Source organism: Bidens hawaiensis, unplaced genomic scaffold (assembly GCF_021521415.1).
Source record: "Bidens hawaiensis isolate Kalapana, Puna unplaced genomic scaffold, B.hawaiensis_p1.1 tig00002602_1, whole genome shotgun sequence".
In the NCBI taxonomy this organism is placed as follows: domain Eukaryota; kingdom Viridiplantae; phylum Streptophyta; class Magnoliopsida; order Asterales; family Asteraceae; genus Bidens; species Bidens hawaiensis.
Window position 1 is genome coordinate 2195668 of NW_027491141.1, and position 15695 is coordinate 2211362.

The 15695-nt window shown below is 41.2% G+C and overlaps 1 protein-coding gene across 2 annotated transcripts; it reads left to right on the forward strand.

Moving 5' to 3' along the window:
• Positions 1 to 6470: 6470 nt before the first annotated feature.
• LOC143620541 (ras-related protein RABH1e-like) lies at positions 6471 to 8260 on the forward strand. Of its 2 annotated transcripts, none has more exons than XM_077092214.1 (6): positions 6471 to 6587; positions 6821 to 6891; positions 6975 to 7063; positions 7144 to 7255; positions 7424 to 7514; positions 8104 to 8260. In XM_077092214.1, exons 1-6 carry the CDS (start codon positions 6471 to 6473, stop codon positions 8245 to 8247), a joined length of 624 nt encoding a protein of 207 aa, XP_076948329.1. In that variant the 3' UTR covers positions 8248 to 8260. The 2 variants fall into 2 exon arrangements, with proteins under 2 accessions (XP_076948329.1, XP_076948330.1); XM_077092215.1 differs by having other exon boundaries at positions 8115 to 8260.
• The last annotated feature ends 7435 nt before the right edge of the window (positions 8261 to 15695 follow it).

The window sequence follows — 15695 nt, forward strand, 5'->3', positions numbered from 1 at the left end:
ACCTAGTGTCACCATCTCATAATGATTCCTTGGTTCTGGATACGGAACATAAGTCATATCGGATGAAAGTTAGAGGTATGTTTTAGCAACTATGTTTTGTTCTCGGATCTCATCAGCTTGCTCTTCTTCTGTTGGGATCACACCTTGGAATGGTGGAAAACTTGATGAAGCTTGGTTCTTGATTTTCTCTAGATATTGGACATATGGATCAATAGAACCGTAGCTTGGGTTTTGGGAAGTGAGTGATCCATCAATTGATGTTGACATCACATTTGGGTTATCGGGATGCTCTTCTTCCGGTTCAGACTCTTCCTCGGGATCCTCCTCCTCTTCTTCCTTGAGTTCTTCCTCTTCATCAGGCTTTTCCTCTTCCATATGTTGGGTGGTCTCATTGTTTATTGGGGGCATCTCGAAAATTTCACAGGGCATCATCACCCTCATTCTAGGTTTGCGGGATGGTCCTTCATCGTTGTTTGGTTGGGAGTCGACTTCTTTGAAAGTGGAGCTTCCGTTATGCCATCGTCGTTGATCGGAGTGGCATTGCATCCAATCGGAGGATGAGGATCTTGGTTCTTCTTTGATGGGTAAGTTGGAAAGAAAAGCATCGGATGGGTGAGGGTTTGGTGGTAGGTATCCCGTCAGGTAGTATTGTTGTATCTCCGAGGGTTGGTAAGCGGAGATCTCCGTTGGGTGGTACGTTGGTACTTCAGAGGGATGATACATTGGTATTGTTGGTGGATGGTAACTTGAGTGCCTTGGTGGCTCAATCCTTTGTTTTGGTGGACTATTGGGAACGTCTATTGGATAGTGTTTACTTCCTGGGGAGTATACGGGTTTGGTCAAGTCATTTTCCACATCTTGATCGAAGTATGCTTCATAATACCCATCACTCATGTTGTCCTTGGGGTAAGGTTCGGCGATTCCAGCCTCTTTTGCCTTGCGTACAATACTCTCCATGTAAGCTTTGAATGACATCTAATATTATGGGTGGTTTAGATTGTGGAGTGAAAGAAAAGGTTACCACCCTATCTTATCCCTAAAACAAATAAACAATTATTTCCCATACTTGGATCGAAGCTTGGGTATTGTTTTATGTTACCCAATTCGCTAAGATCGATGGCTCTGATACCAACCTGTCACACCCCCATCTAAGGCCTAGGAGTGCGACCAACAGTTGGTACCACAATTGAAATTTAAATCAGAGTTACTTTTGTAAGCGGAAGACTTTATAAAACTATAAGGATCAAAATGTAGTATATATATATTCAAAAGATGGGATTATAAAATACCCGTTTAAGTTGTTTAACAAAACATTATTTGTTTATAATTACAATACCACCATTTATTTTTTAAGTTTATACAAAACTAATCCGAGCCATCGGATATTCAAAGCACTTCTTCACTCCAAGCGCTAACTTTGTTCCCCTGCAAAATGTAAATAAAATACGTCAGCAACGAATGCTGGTGAATACGCTGACGCAAAATAATTTCTTTTACTTTATTACCCCTCGAGATTACGCCTGTCTCGGCCCATCGTGGCTTAGGAATAATAAAGTTAAATAACACATTATAAACTCGAGCCTCTACACTAGGTCACCTCAGCAAACACCGCAGCGTTCGACTTAGTTAAGTACCCGTAAGTATACACATGATCATGCATCCTATAGGAAAGCGTCCTACGAACAAGCGTGGTGCGATGTGCCCACCGCGTACTACCACATATGTAAGGATCCAGAAACACATATACTACAGCCTGATGGCTAGGCTTATACCCTTATTTATAATGGTTTTAGGAACACATAGTTCCTTCTAAATAATTTTCATATAACATGTTTGACTAATTTGAAAACAAGTTTATAAAAGTTTGGGGGCGTATTCACCTTTTCTCTTTGGGATCGGCTTCAACACCGTCCAAGGGTCTTTCCCTTGCTATCTCGCACCTATAGTACGAGTATAACCATTTGTCAGTCGGATATACAATCCGACTTAAGACCTTTAGTCTTATTTTATAACTCTACTTCGATGAACCTTTAGTTCATAAATTTCTTTTTACTTGAAAACCTATAGTTTAAAAGTAATTATAAACCTTTAGTTTATATATAAAACCCGACGTTTCTTCTTTTCTAAGAAACGTATTCTTTTTCTTTTATTATTTAAGAATACTCATTATTACTTAAATAATATTTTCATAACAAAGAATATACATATATACTTATACACATATATACATATTTATAAATTAATCTTTTATTCTTTTCTTTGTTATGTTTATTTCTCTTTTATCGAGGTATCGAGTATAACCTCGACTTAAGGCTTAAGCCTTTTAATATAATATTATATTATATTTATTTGTCATTACGCCTAACCTTGTTGGCGTTTTAGAAACCCTAAGAACTTGAGCAGCACTCCAACGCCACTTGATCAATGTTCCTCCTTGTCGTCAAACACCAATCTTTAACACTCGTTGGCACGTTTCTCGAGACTCATCGCCATGATAACAAACTCCTTCTTGGTTGTATGTGGGTGGAGGGTGGCACGCACTTCGAGGAAATGTCGATACGGAAATCGAGGATCGGGACACACTTATCGAGGGATTATAACATGTTAATTGAGGAAGATCGTTAATATGGTTGGGATATTCTAGAGAGTTGTTAGAGAGAGAAAGGAGTATTGAATTTGGTGTGTGAAAAGTGAGAACCCGGACCTGCTATTTATAGGCAATTTTTGGGGTCCCATCGCGATACGCGATGGCCTTCAGGGCACCCGTCGCGTACCGCGACGTAGCCCTGGTGAATCACACAGTAGGTCTGCCACGTGTCGCCACGTGGCAGACGGTGGGCCACGTGTTGACAAGTGGCGGACGACGTGCCACGTGTGGCCACGTGTCGGGACACGTGGCGACCGGTGTGCCACGCCACGTGTCTCGCTGTCACACACTCCATCGCGGTACGCGATGGGTCTCTTTTCTGAGCCATCGCGTAGCGCGATGGGTCAGGAAATCATAATTTTCATTTTCAACCTTGGAGTTTGGAATTTGGCAGATTTGATCCCTAGACTTTGAAAACTTGCGTTTTTGAACTTGAAATTTTCACGATGTTACAGGTGACATGTGTAACAACTCGGTTTTTCCATTTAATATTTTTATCCGTTTACCCGACCCGTTTTTGTTTTCGGGAAATATGATCAATAACTTTACCGTGTTTATCGAATTTTTATAATGTTATCATATTTATTTATTTATTCATTATATCTTTGAATTTTATCCAAAATTTACCCGAACATTAAGTTTTATCCATTTTTTAATCCACACTTATAGTTGAGGGACCAAACTGCAAATTATTTAATAGATTTTATAATATAACTCTTCAACCCATATCCATACCCGTATTCATATCCAACCCGTGACCAGTTTTATTTCTTGCACCTCGATTTTATAAATCGAGATAGTTTTCTGGAACTTTTATAAATCTTTTCTTTGATTGACAAGATAGTTTTCTGAAACACCCTCAGCAGAAACATCTCTTATTTCTGGGATTTATACCACTTGCCATACACACACAATTACGGTTCTCCGAGAACTGATGCCCATAGGCAACCGACGCCCATTAGGAACTGATGCCCATTGGAGAACTTTTATTATGATCTCTAGTCTACGACCACGTAACCTTGACTGATAGACTAGATTAATTATGTTTGGATCCAGACACATGCGTACTCGGTCTGAGTTTGTTTTTATATTCTATCTTGTATTTTAATAGGGATCATTTAATCCCAAAATCTTTATTTGACTGTCTTTGTTTAAGATAAACAACCCGCTTATCTTAACTGAAAAAGGTTTAACGTATTCACCTGTGATTGTCTGTTCTAAATGATGTGGTGATCTCGTTTAAAACCTTTGTGAATGTGGCGTCAAATTTTTCCCTCCATCCCCCCAAACTTGTAGAGACCACAAGTTGTAGCTATAGGTAAATTTCAATAATCCTTAAACTTTCTTTATCAATACTACACACTAATTATGTTAATGATAATTATATTCAAACCAATAGTTATTATATTAATGATATAACAATTATTCTATTAACCATAAAATAAAGTATACGAAGATAAACAAATACATGATAAGCTCGCGCGCACACACATACACACACAAATTACAAATTAGTAAATAGTAATAAACAAGTCAAGTTAAGCCGAACCAAACTTAAACTTAAAAAACTGCTAACAAGCCCACTTAAAATTTTATACACAAAGCTTGTGTCGAAGAGAAGTTTTACCTGGATGTTGGGGTTTTATCTGCGTGCGTGTGTGGATAGATACAAACGTACGTGCATACATACATACATACATACATACATACATACATACATACGTACGTACGTACGTATGTACATATGTACGTACACAACACATCAATATATGCACACACACATATAGTATACACGTTCACGCGTACACAAACACTATGCACATACATATACATAAACAACCGTTACCCAAACCCGTTGATCGATCCAACACTTAGAATCCATAGCCTAAACCCTTATGAATATACATATATACCGACACGCTACCTAGACTATTAAATTATATGCAATTCTAAGCAACACAAACATACCCACACATTTAGATAGTGCCCATCATTAACACATCAAAATCCCATCATCACTACTTACATAGAAATAAACACACATTAATGGGAACCCTAGTACACCCTTAGTTACATCACACAAACGTGACAAAGGAATAACCGTCACGACAACACTTTACGGTTGTCTCCTTCCAATTGGACTCATTACTATCATGCAACATCATCTCTCTTTCCATGCTCTAAGGCTCGGTCTTCTTAACACGAAATTTACCAACGCACCTCATTTACACGATCATGCCATACATTCCCCAAATATGTCTGGCCACACCAATCACATAATCCATATGACAAGAAGCCACCATATAATCATAAAGCCATGTTTTATTGCCCAACGGCTGTTAGCCCGATATCAGAGAACACACATACTAGACTTATGAGCAAGACTCCCCTTAGTACACTCCTCATACCATATACGATTAACTCCACTAGCTATCAAACAACCCACACATAAAAGCATTTAGAGGGCCCATGCTCCTTACCTGACACACACGTAAGCATATCATAAGAATCTACATTAAACTGACAATGGTTACCAATGTCGTCACACAGCCCTACTCTTAAGGGGTTTAAATCCCCACAATAAAATGACTCAGATACAACTCCTAAGTCTGTGTATATATCATGTTATCATAGCTTGCATTAAAATCAAATATGATTTAACGCAACGTTTATACTAAGCATGTATGCTAGACTGAAAAATTGTAAATATGAGGAATATATAGAATTCCCGCTTGTTCAGAATTTCTAATCCTAGCCTCAATCCAGGCTAAATGTAATTAATTTAAAACAATCAAAAATAATAATTTAACTTGTAGCGACGACATGTCATCTTAATTGGGCCTATAAATAGTAAAAAGTCTTTTTACTTTTTATTATTATTATTCCGCCGTTTAAAAAATAAAAAATAAAATATATAACTTGTAGCGACAACTTTGTCGACACTATAGGGTTTGACGAGTCAAAAATATTTTTAACTTGTAACAATGACATAGTCGTCGCTAAAGGGTTTGACTGGTCAAAAATCACTTTAAGTTTTTATTAGATATTATTTTATAATTTAAAAAAATCAAAAGAATGTTATTTAACTTGTAGCGATGACAGGTGTCGTCACTACAAAGTTTAACCAGTATAAAAAAATTTAGATTACGATTATCTGTTATTCTATAATTTAAAAAATTCGAAAATAAAACAGTTTAACTTGTAGCGATGACAGTTTAACTTGTAGCGATGACATGTTGTCACTGTAAGTTAATATATAGTGACGGCATTTGTGGCCGCTACAATTTGTCCCTGTAGGGTCAAACTCTTGTAGTGTTATTCGGGTTAACCCGAAACCCAATTTTTTTCCTAAAAAAGAACCTAAAACCCGACCCTAATAACTATTTGGGTTAACACGAATAACCCGATTAAATATTTTTTACCCTATTAAACACGACCCTAACTAGTTTATTCAGGTTTAGATCAGATAGGGTTAATCGGGTTCGGATATTTTGAACACCTTTAATCATAACTGCGAAGAATCCACCACAAGATCGCATCTTGCGTTTTGGATCTCCTCATAGGAACCTAAACTGCAGTTAAGTGTGTATTTATTGAGAAATAAAACTAAAAGTAAATATGAGGATAATATTGGCGGTTTCTTCTCCTTATTAATCGTATAAAAGCATTTTGAATACGAAACCTTTGGTTTCTTCTCTCTCATCCGAACATCTCTCTTCTATTTCCTCCCTTTGTGACCTTAAAATACATTTGTCCATAGATTCAGATTCAGATCGCCGGAGAGACAATAATAATAATAATAATAATAATAATAATAATAATTATGGCGGTGGTGTCACCTCTTGCCAAATACAAATTGGTCTTTTTGGGCGATCAATCCGTTGGCAAAACCAGCATCATTACCAGATTCATGTATGACAAATTCGATACCACCTATCAGGTAATAATAATAATAATAATCATTCATTCCTTTTTTTGTTATTGTTCTCTTGATGTTTTCAAGAATTCAATGCATGAAGCTGAGTTGTTCTTTAATATAGGAACCCATAGTACCATTATATTATGATTTCATTTCAGATGTGAATTTCGCTCATCGTGGAATTCGTTCGGTTATTGATTTTGATCTAAAGGAGCTAATTTGTTCAAATATATATTTTTTGATATTATTTGCAGGCTACCATCGGTATAGATTTCTTGTCAAAAACTATGTACCTTGAAGATAGAACAGTTCGGTTACAGCTTTGGTAGGTTTTCTCTCTCTCTTTTTTTTAAAGGTTTTCTTGTTAGATATGGTTCATGTGGTTTCAATTACAAGCATCGTTTTCAGGGATACTGCTGGACAAGAAAGATTTAGGAGTCTAATTCCAAGTTACATAAGAGATTCATCAGTTGCAGTCATCGTCTATGATGTTGCTAGTGAGTTACAACAAATAACGATACTTACATTTGCTTTAAACAAGAATATCTTCTGTTATATTGCATTTGCTATTTTGCAGATCGACAATCATTCTTGAACAATGCAAAATGGATAGAAGAAGTACGCACTGAGCGTGGCACTGATGTCATCATAGTCCTTGTTGGAAACAAAACCGATCTTGATGACAAAAGGTTAGATAGATATATTTCAACTTTAAGACATGACAACTTGGATTGGGAATTCAGCAACAACTTTTTTCTTGTTTCTGTTGATTTTTAGTAGTTGATGACTTAAATATGATGACAACCCCATTTTTTTATGATGTAATTGTGATTCCCATTTACTTGACGATTAAATAGGCAAGTTTCACTTGAAGAAGGCGATGGCAAAGCTCGTGAATTCGGCGTCATGTTCATAGAAACCAGTGCAAAAGCTGGATTCAATATCAAGGTTTAGTCTTTCACTTTCATTCGGATGTAAGCAAACGAAGCCACTCGTGAGCTACTCAAGATATGCTCGCTAAAGCTCGAATTGAGTCGATCTTAAAACCAGATCAAACCTGAGTTCAAGTCCAAAAATAAACTTGTTTAGTAAACGAGCCCGAGCTTCAGTTATCGAGCTCGAGCTAACTCGTGTGCCTAAGCAAGCCTATTATTTATATAATTTTTATTTAATGTATTAAATATATATTTGTATCATACTTAAACATAAAGATTATAATTATAAATATGTAAAAAATAATTATTAATGTATAATGTTTAATTAATAAATAATAAACACATATAGCCCAAGTCGAGCTCGGCTAGAAAACTAGTCAGAATTGAGCTTCAGCTCTTGTAAGTTAAACGAGCAAGCTCAAGCTTAGATAGGCCTAGGCTCGACTTGGCTCGTTTACTCCCTTACCTTTTAAATACGCTTCCATCAAAATGAGTGTGACGTTGATGCGGGTTGGGCTGGCCCACAAAGACTTTTAAACACTTGCTTTGTTGACCTCAATGTCAAAACAATAAAAAAAAATCATTTGTCTTACATGATACAGCCTTTATTTAGAAAGATTGCTGGTGCATTATCGGGGATGGAGACGCTTTCTTCCACAAAACAAGAAGATTTGGTTGATGTGAATTTGAAATCTTCGGGTAACGCTTCACAGTCTGACAAGCAAGGAGGAGGGTGCCCGTGCTAGACAACTTTTAGTGTAATGGTTGGTTGGTTGGTTGGTAAGTTAATTTGTTGATCATTGTGTTGTGAAAGTAAGATGATATCATGTATCTTGATGTAGACCTTTAGATCTAAGATCTAGTGGTTGAGATTTGTAGTTTCTAAAAGTTGTATAGTTTCTTATTTACATGGTATAGTGTTATATTTAGGTGGTTTAATTTATTTTAATGCATTCTCACACTTCTCACAAAACAATTGCTTTTTATTTGAACCCTTTTCGGTATATATATATATATATATTTATATCTTATAAGGAAATAAAAGTACACACTACAAGTCTCTGAAGACAAACCAAATTATAAAGAGAAATTCAAAAAATTAAACTTACACCACTTCTTCTAATCCAGGCTTTGATAGTCTACTTCTATGCTTTACTTGTAAGAAAGGGGTTGTTTTGCTGTCATTCACCACATTGGACACCGAAAGAGAAACATTTTTATAAATAATGTCATTCCTTGATTTCGAAAGCATTGAACTTGTTACCATTGTGATAGAAATAATTTGACTCTGTTTACTTGGAAATTCAAGGATATCTCTTATCGAATAAAAATAAAACAGTTTTGGTAACTTAACCCAATCGTGAATAATTGACCATGCCCATTTGACGACACCTATAATGTACAAACAAATACTGTGGAGTCTCTTAATTGTTGTCACATAACGCATACCTTAAGTCACACAACTTGGAGCACAAACAAATTATGTCGTTTGAGTTTGATTGGGATGCTACCATGACAGTGTTTGATATTCGAATTGGACTTAAAACTTTTAAACTCGGTTTTTTGGTATTTGAGTTAGTGACCAAGTTAAATTTAGATTTTGGTCTTTGAATGGAGTCACGGATTTGTGATTTTGGACCCAAACTGAAAATTTGAGTGTATTTTATATATATAGGATTGGGATCATGTGCGAACTATTTTGAAATTGTGAACTGAAGAAACACGAATCCACCCCTCAAGGTCTAACACGTTAGTCCGAGGGTAATGGTTAAGTATTCCACACGATGGGTTTATAAAACCTTCTTGGCGTTGACAAGTATAACCTGCAAAACAGAACACCGTGAGCTCGTTACGAGGAATGGGTGGGGGGATTCTCTCGTAACCACCCTACAGCGTGAGAATCAGTACTTGATAGTACGAAGTATAATTTGATAGTGATAGTAGGAGAAAGTATATCCTTTACCATTTGGAGGTTTACTGGTATTTATAGCCGGAGGAGAGAGAGTGTGACCAACCACCTTGTCAGGTTTTCCACCAATAATATTCTCCATTCGTGCGGTCGTGGTGGTTGGTGGAAGTTGGTGGGCATCATGGCCTTTTGACAAGGACGTGATTGTACTGTTTGTACCGTCCTTTATGTGTTGTCCAATCCCCATTGGTTTGGTGTTTATCCCTATGCGGGTTACCATCTTTTTGTCCCATGCTAGTAGACCCTCGTATTACCATTCCCGAGGTGTTAGGAAAAGTTATATTGGACTCTACTCTTCTCACCATGTACTACGCTCTGCGTTAGTGGCTTCCTGGCGCTTAGTGTTCCGCCCAGCGTATGCAATTGGTGTCATACTTTGTCAAATGGTGGGTTTCATACCATACCTCTACAAGTCCCACTAGTCCATAGTCGCCCTTCTTTCAAGAAGTGGGGGCTGTGAACTTATCATGGGCTTTTGGTTATGTGTGCTACATGTTTTTCTCAGATTTTCTTCGTTAGTTTTGGTTTATTTTCGTGGATAATTCCACATGCTGGGCGGGTGACTTCCCTAATGTTAACCGCAGTTTGGCGATTGATTTATGTTAAGTCGTCCCGCGTCGTAGCCTGTTTTGGCGGGTGATTTAGCTTAGATCATCCCATGGCGGGGCCTGGTTTGGCGGGTGATTTAGCTTAATTCACCCCATGGCGGAGCCTGGCTTGGCAGGTGATTTAACTTAAATCATCCCATGCCGGACCCTGGTTTGGCAGATGATTTATCTTAAATCATCCCATGGCTGAGCCTGATTTGGCGGGTGATTTAGCTTAATGATTCCCATGGCGGAGCCTGATTTGGCGGGTGATTTAGCTTAAATCATCCCATGGCGGAGCCTGATTTGGCGGGTGATTTAGCTGAAATCATCCCATGGCGGAGCCTGGTTTGGCGGGAGATTTAGCTTAAATCATCCCATGGCAGAGCCTGGTTTGGCGGGTGATTTAGCTTAAATCATCCCATGGCGGAGCCTGGTTTGGCGGGTGATTTAGCTGAAATCATCCCATGGCGGAGCCTGGTTTGGCGGGTGATTTAGCTGAAATCATCCCATGGAGGAGCCTGGTTTGGCGGGTGATTTAGCTGAAATCATCCCATGGCGGAGCCTGGTTTGGCGGGTGATTTAGCTGAAATCATCCCATGGCGGAGCCTGATTTGGTGGGTGATTTAGCTTAAATCATCCCTTGGCGGAGTCTTGTTTGGCGGGTGATTTAGTTTAAATCAGCCCATGGCGGAGCCTTGTTTGGCCACACTTATCATCTTTGTTTCCTTTTATATGGATAACGTGTAATTTGGCGTTGATGGGTGAATTAAATGCAAGTCAGTGAAACGACTGCTGGACGTGATAGTTTGACGACGGTTGCTCTGCCCTGCAGGCTTTCTGCCTGTGTCAAGCGAGTGGGCGAGAATCCCGGTGACGCGGCCAGTTGTATCACATATCTTCTGCCATCCTATTATCGTGGTGTTTTCTGAATGGGCCATGTGTTAATTATCCCTTTTGTATTCCCCCTCCTTCATTAACTGCGATTAGTATAAATAGGGGGAGGTTACACCATTTTAAACACTATTTCTCACCGTTTTCTTTCCTCCAAGCCTTCTTTATTTTATGGCTGAATCATCTCAAACCTCGAAGACTAAGAAGAACAATACCATGGAGTCCATCGGTTGTCGCATGTCTGCTGATGACTTCAACAATGTGGTCAGGGTCTATAACCTTGGCCCTGAGTACGAGCCTGAGTTGCCTGCCTCTGGCAAGACGGCTCGAGAGGCTCCCACCGGCAAGATTGCCGTGTACTAGGAATACTTCTTTTTGGGCAACTTCCGGTTGCCCCATACCCGGTTTTTGGTGGACGTTCTGGGTGTATTCGGGCTGCATCTCAGCCAGATTCATCCATTCGGGATGGCTCGTCTTCGCCATTTCGAATATACCTACCATTGCCTCTGTATTACTCCGACGGCTGACAGATTATCTGCTATCTACCGGTGGCGTTTCACCCAGGGGTGGTACAACTTGCATACTCACCATGGTGCCAAGGCTATCGCCTTGGATGCGCCACCTAGTTTGCATGAGTGGAAGAGTGTGTTCTTCTACGTCTCCGCGCGCATGGTTTCACATCCCATGTTTTTAATGGATGTGAAGGAGCTTCCTGAGCCGAAAGTGGCCCCTTATACCGGTTCGGACTGGTTCAACACTTTGCAGGCCAGCCTCTCTCCACTCTGTCATTATCCGGAGCGCGCGTTGGTGTTGTTGGGTATGAGTCGCATATGGGATGATGATGCACTGGTACCGGTTATTCTTAACGGTGGTCAAGGTTAGCGTCATTTATATTTTTTGCTTCGAAGTGTGACCTGCTTCTGCGATGTTTTAACTTGTTTTTGTTTCAGAGGTGGACGACCGCATGCTCCTCTTGTAGCCTGCGCCTGAGGGCGTCAAAATGCTGGGGCAGAGGGAGTTAGGTCCCCGTGAGCAACCGATCCTTGCTCGGACCGCTCGAAACTTTGTGTTTCCTCTTCCTATGATGCGATCACCTGCATCGCAACCGTTGCCACCTCCTAGCTCTGTTGCTTTTCGTAGTGGTAGGTTCAACTGTTTTCATTGTTTTGCTTTCTATTTGATCATCTTGCTAACCTCTCGTTTTCTTTCAGGTAGAAGATCTAACGTTGTGCGCTTTCCTAAGTGAAGTAGTAGGGGCGCACAACGCGGTATTGGGGAGACGGTTGCGTCTCCGATAGACGCCGCCGCGAGAGACGCCGTGGATGATGATGACGATGTCGTCATGATCTCCCATGTTCCTTTTGAGGAACTGGCGCCTTCTTCGGCATCATTGCTTGAAGCACTCGGTGTGAGTGCCAGCATGGCGTCTTCCCCAACCACCTCCGCACAAGTTTCTGTTGGCTTCTCCTCGCCAACAGCTTCACAGCTTGTGGTTGTTGTGCCTGCGCAGTCTAGAGCGGTTGCCACTCCAATTTTGGTGGCTACTGATGTATTTTCTGCAGCTGCAGCTTCTGGAACCGTTGTGGATACGAATTTCGTATCTACCGGTCCATCTTCCTCTTCCTACGCTTCACTGGGTGGAGCGTTCACTGTTCCACACCATTTGGGTCCCACCCCTGTGATTAATGAAGATGATGAAGAGATGCCCCGCGCCTTCAAGAAACCTCGTCTTGGCGGGTTTGTCAAGCGTAGTCTTGTTAAATCGTCAGGTATGATTTTTACATCTCTTTCCTTTTGATTAGACTTTAGTCGCCTCTAAAAATCGTTTTTGTTTATTGCATGCGTGTTGGCGATTTCTTCATCGACTGTTTGTTCCGCCACTTCTGGCGTTTGTTCATCTTTGGCGGCCCTGTTTGCCAGTTTGACGATGATGACAAGTGTTGGCGGCTTGTCGGAGGCTGGGCCTACAGTACAGATGCTGAGTTTGCCGATGATGGCGGGTGTGGTTGGCCCGTCTGAGGCCGAAACCGTTGTGACGACTGTTCGTGCATCAACTGGGTCCCTTCCAGTTGACACTCTACCAGCTTCGTCTACACAACCAATGAAGGCGATTGTGGGCGAATCGCTTAAGGTTAGTCTTGAATCAGCGAGCCTTTCTGTCGCTGATTTTATGAAATCAGGACAGTCCTCACCAGACAAGGGTTTATCCTTGATGGTGATGAGCTTGTGCCGCTGCCCCCTTTTCATCTTGGTGCGATGGTGCAAGGTAAATTTTGTGAACTCCAAGGCAGTAGCAGTGGCGGGTTTAGCGGGTGTTTGAGTGGGGGTGTACTAGATGTGGATATGGACCCCCGCGATTCCATGGAAGCGAGCCAAGTCTTCCTCCCTCGCTGGAAGGTTACTTGTGGCGCTAAATTTGAGGATCCTGCCACTTGCTCCGAATTTTTGGAGTATGCTGTTCCTCTAGGTAAGCGCATTGCTCGCAAGATCCAGCCTCGGGGCACTTTGTACTCCGACGATGCTTTTCACCAAGTCCAGGCTTTCTCTTGTTTTGCGGAGTTGCTGCGTGAGAACCGTGCCCTTCACGCAAACAAGATTGATGCCAGTGCTCGCATGAGAGATATGGAACAAATGGTGAAGGAAGCTGAGGCCAGCGTTTGGAGGGCTGGTAAAGAATCGTCTGATCATCGCTAGTCGTTGAGCGCTGTGGAGGTCAAACTGGCGAAGGCCGAGGCTGAGCTTGCAGAGTATGCCCGCGAGCGCGCTGCCCGCTACAAGGAGTATGAGACTGCGTGCAAGAAGTCTAATGCTGATCTTGCAGACGCACGCAGCCGTGCCCTTGCTGCGAAGGAGGCTTCTACCTGACTCGAGAGTGAAAACGCTGCATTCCGCAAGCGTATTGAGGAAGGCGGATGCCGGCAAGCTGGCTGACACATTGGCTTCCAATGAGGAAGCCATTAAAGTATTGACTTCTGAGCTTGCTGCCGCTGCCGCCGACCGCGATTGGTTGTTGAAGCATGCTATTCGCAAGGTACTTTTGCCCCCTCCTTTTTTTTATTTATTTACCCTACTAACTGTTTTCTTATATGTAGGTTGCCCAACGCATCATTTGCGATGAAGACTTGACGCGTTGCGTTGGAGTCTTTGTCAATGCTTCCCAACAGCTTGGCCACAAGGCTGGTTTTCAGGAAGCCCTTACGCATTTGCGCGAGAACCTTCCGCTTGAGGCCTAAGCTCTTCACGCTGTTGATGTGGATAAGGAGTATACTGCCGCCGAGACGCAATATGATTCTCTTAAGTTTCCTATTCTTTCGCAAGTTGCTGAGTATGCTAAGGAAGAAAACGACGTGCAGCTGTTGAGGAATTTGCATGAACCTTCGCAAGCTGGACATTCCGCCGCTCCTGCCGGCGACGAAGAAGATACTTTGGTCGTTGACTCTGGGAGGGGTGTCAACGACGTAGATTAGGCTTTTTATTTTTTATTTTATTTTGTACGCGGGCGTAAGTGCCCGCTTGTAAATATTTCTATCAATGAAAAAAGTTTGTTTTGTGAAATGAGGAGTATCGTTTCCATTCAAGCTCGACCCTTGGCCTGTTTTTACAATTGGAATCGATTTACATATAACACTTTCGCAATTGTGCTGCGTTCCATGTTCTAGGAATCGCTAAACCATCAAGATGCATCAGCGTGTAGGCGCCTTTCTCCAACACTTTGTTAATTTGATATGGGCCTTCCCATGACGGCGCCAATTTGCCTTGTGCTTGCGCTCTTGATGCCTCGTTGTTACGAAGGACGTAATCTCCGGCGTTGAACTCACATATCTTTACTTTGGTGCTGTAATACTTTTCCAGCTGGCGCTTGTAATTTTGTTCTCGTATTGCGACCAACTCTCGACGTTCTTCAAGAAGCATTAAATCTAACCGCCTTTCCGCATCGTTGTCAGCTGGTAATGTGACTCTTGGAGATGGAACGCCGACTTCGGCGGGGATCATTGCTTCAGTACCATATGTTAGGCTGAACGGCGTTTCCGCATTACTTATGTTTCTGTGCATTCTTATGGCCCATAGTACATGAGGTAATTGATCGTTCCATGCTGATTTGTGGTTTGCTAACCTTTTCTTTATTCCGTCCACAATTGTTCTGTTGGCGCGTTCCACTTCGCCATTCCCTTGCGGATAAGCAACAGAGGTGAACGTCTGGGTGACATTGAGCTCTTTTAACCATTTTTGGATATGTTGGTCAGCAAACTGTGTTCCATTGTCACTGACCAAATTCATGGGTAATCCAAAACGACAAATTATGAATTCCCAAATAAACTTTTTGATGCTGGCTACGTTGATTGTTGCGACCGGCTTTGCTTCAGTCCACTTTGTTAAGTAATCGATTGCCACAATCAAAAATTTCACCCGACTCGGCGCCTCTGGAAATGGTCTAGTTATATCATTCGCCCATTTCTGGAATGGCCAAGAGGCTGTTACCGGTATCATGGCATTCTTTGGGCGCAGGGTGTTGGCGCGTGGCGTTGACAAGCGCTGCATTTTCTCAATTCTTTCTCGGCGTCGACATGCATGCCTGGCCAATAGTATCCTGTATTCATGATTTTTGCAATCACCATCCTTGGTCCTGCGTGTACGCCACATATTCCCTCATGAATTTCTTTAAGCATGTAATTTTAGTCTTGTGGGTCCACGCATCTGAGAAGTGGACCCAAGTATGATCGCCTATATAGGATATCTCCTTGGA

Coding starts and splice junctions, on each gene's coding strand:
- LOC143620541 (XM_077092214.1), top strand. CDS start 6,471: ATGGCGGTGGTGTCACCTCTTGCCAAATACAAATTGGTCTTTTTGGGC. Junction 7,064..7,143: donor CATCGTCTATGATGTTGCTA/GTGAGTTACAAC, acceptor GCTATTTTGCAG/ATCGACAATCATTCTTGAAC. Junction 7,515..8,103: donor AAGCTGGATTCAATATCAAG/GTTTAGTCTTTC, acceptor TACATGATACAG/CCTTTATTTAGAAAGATTGC.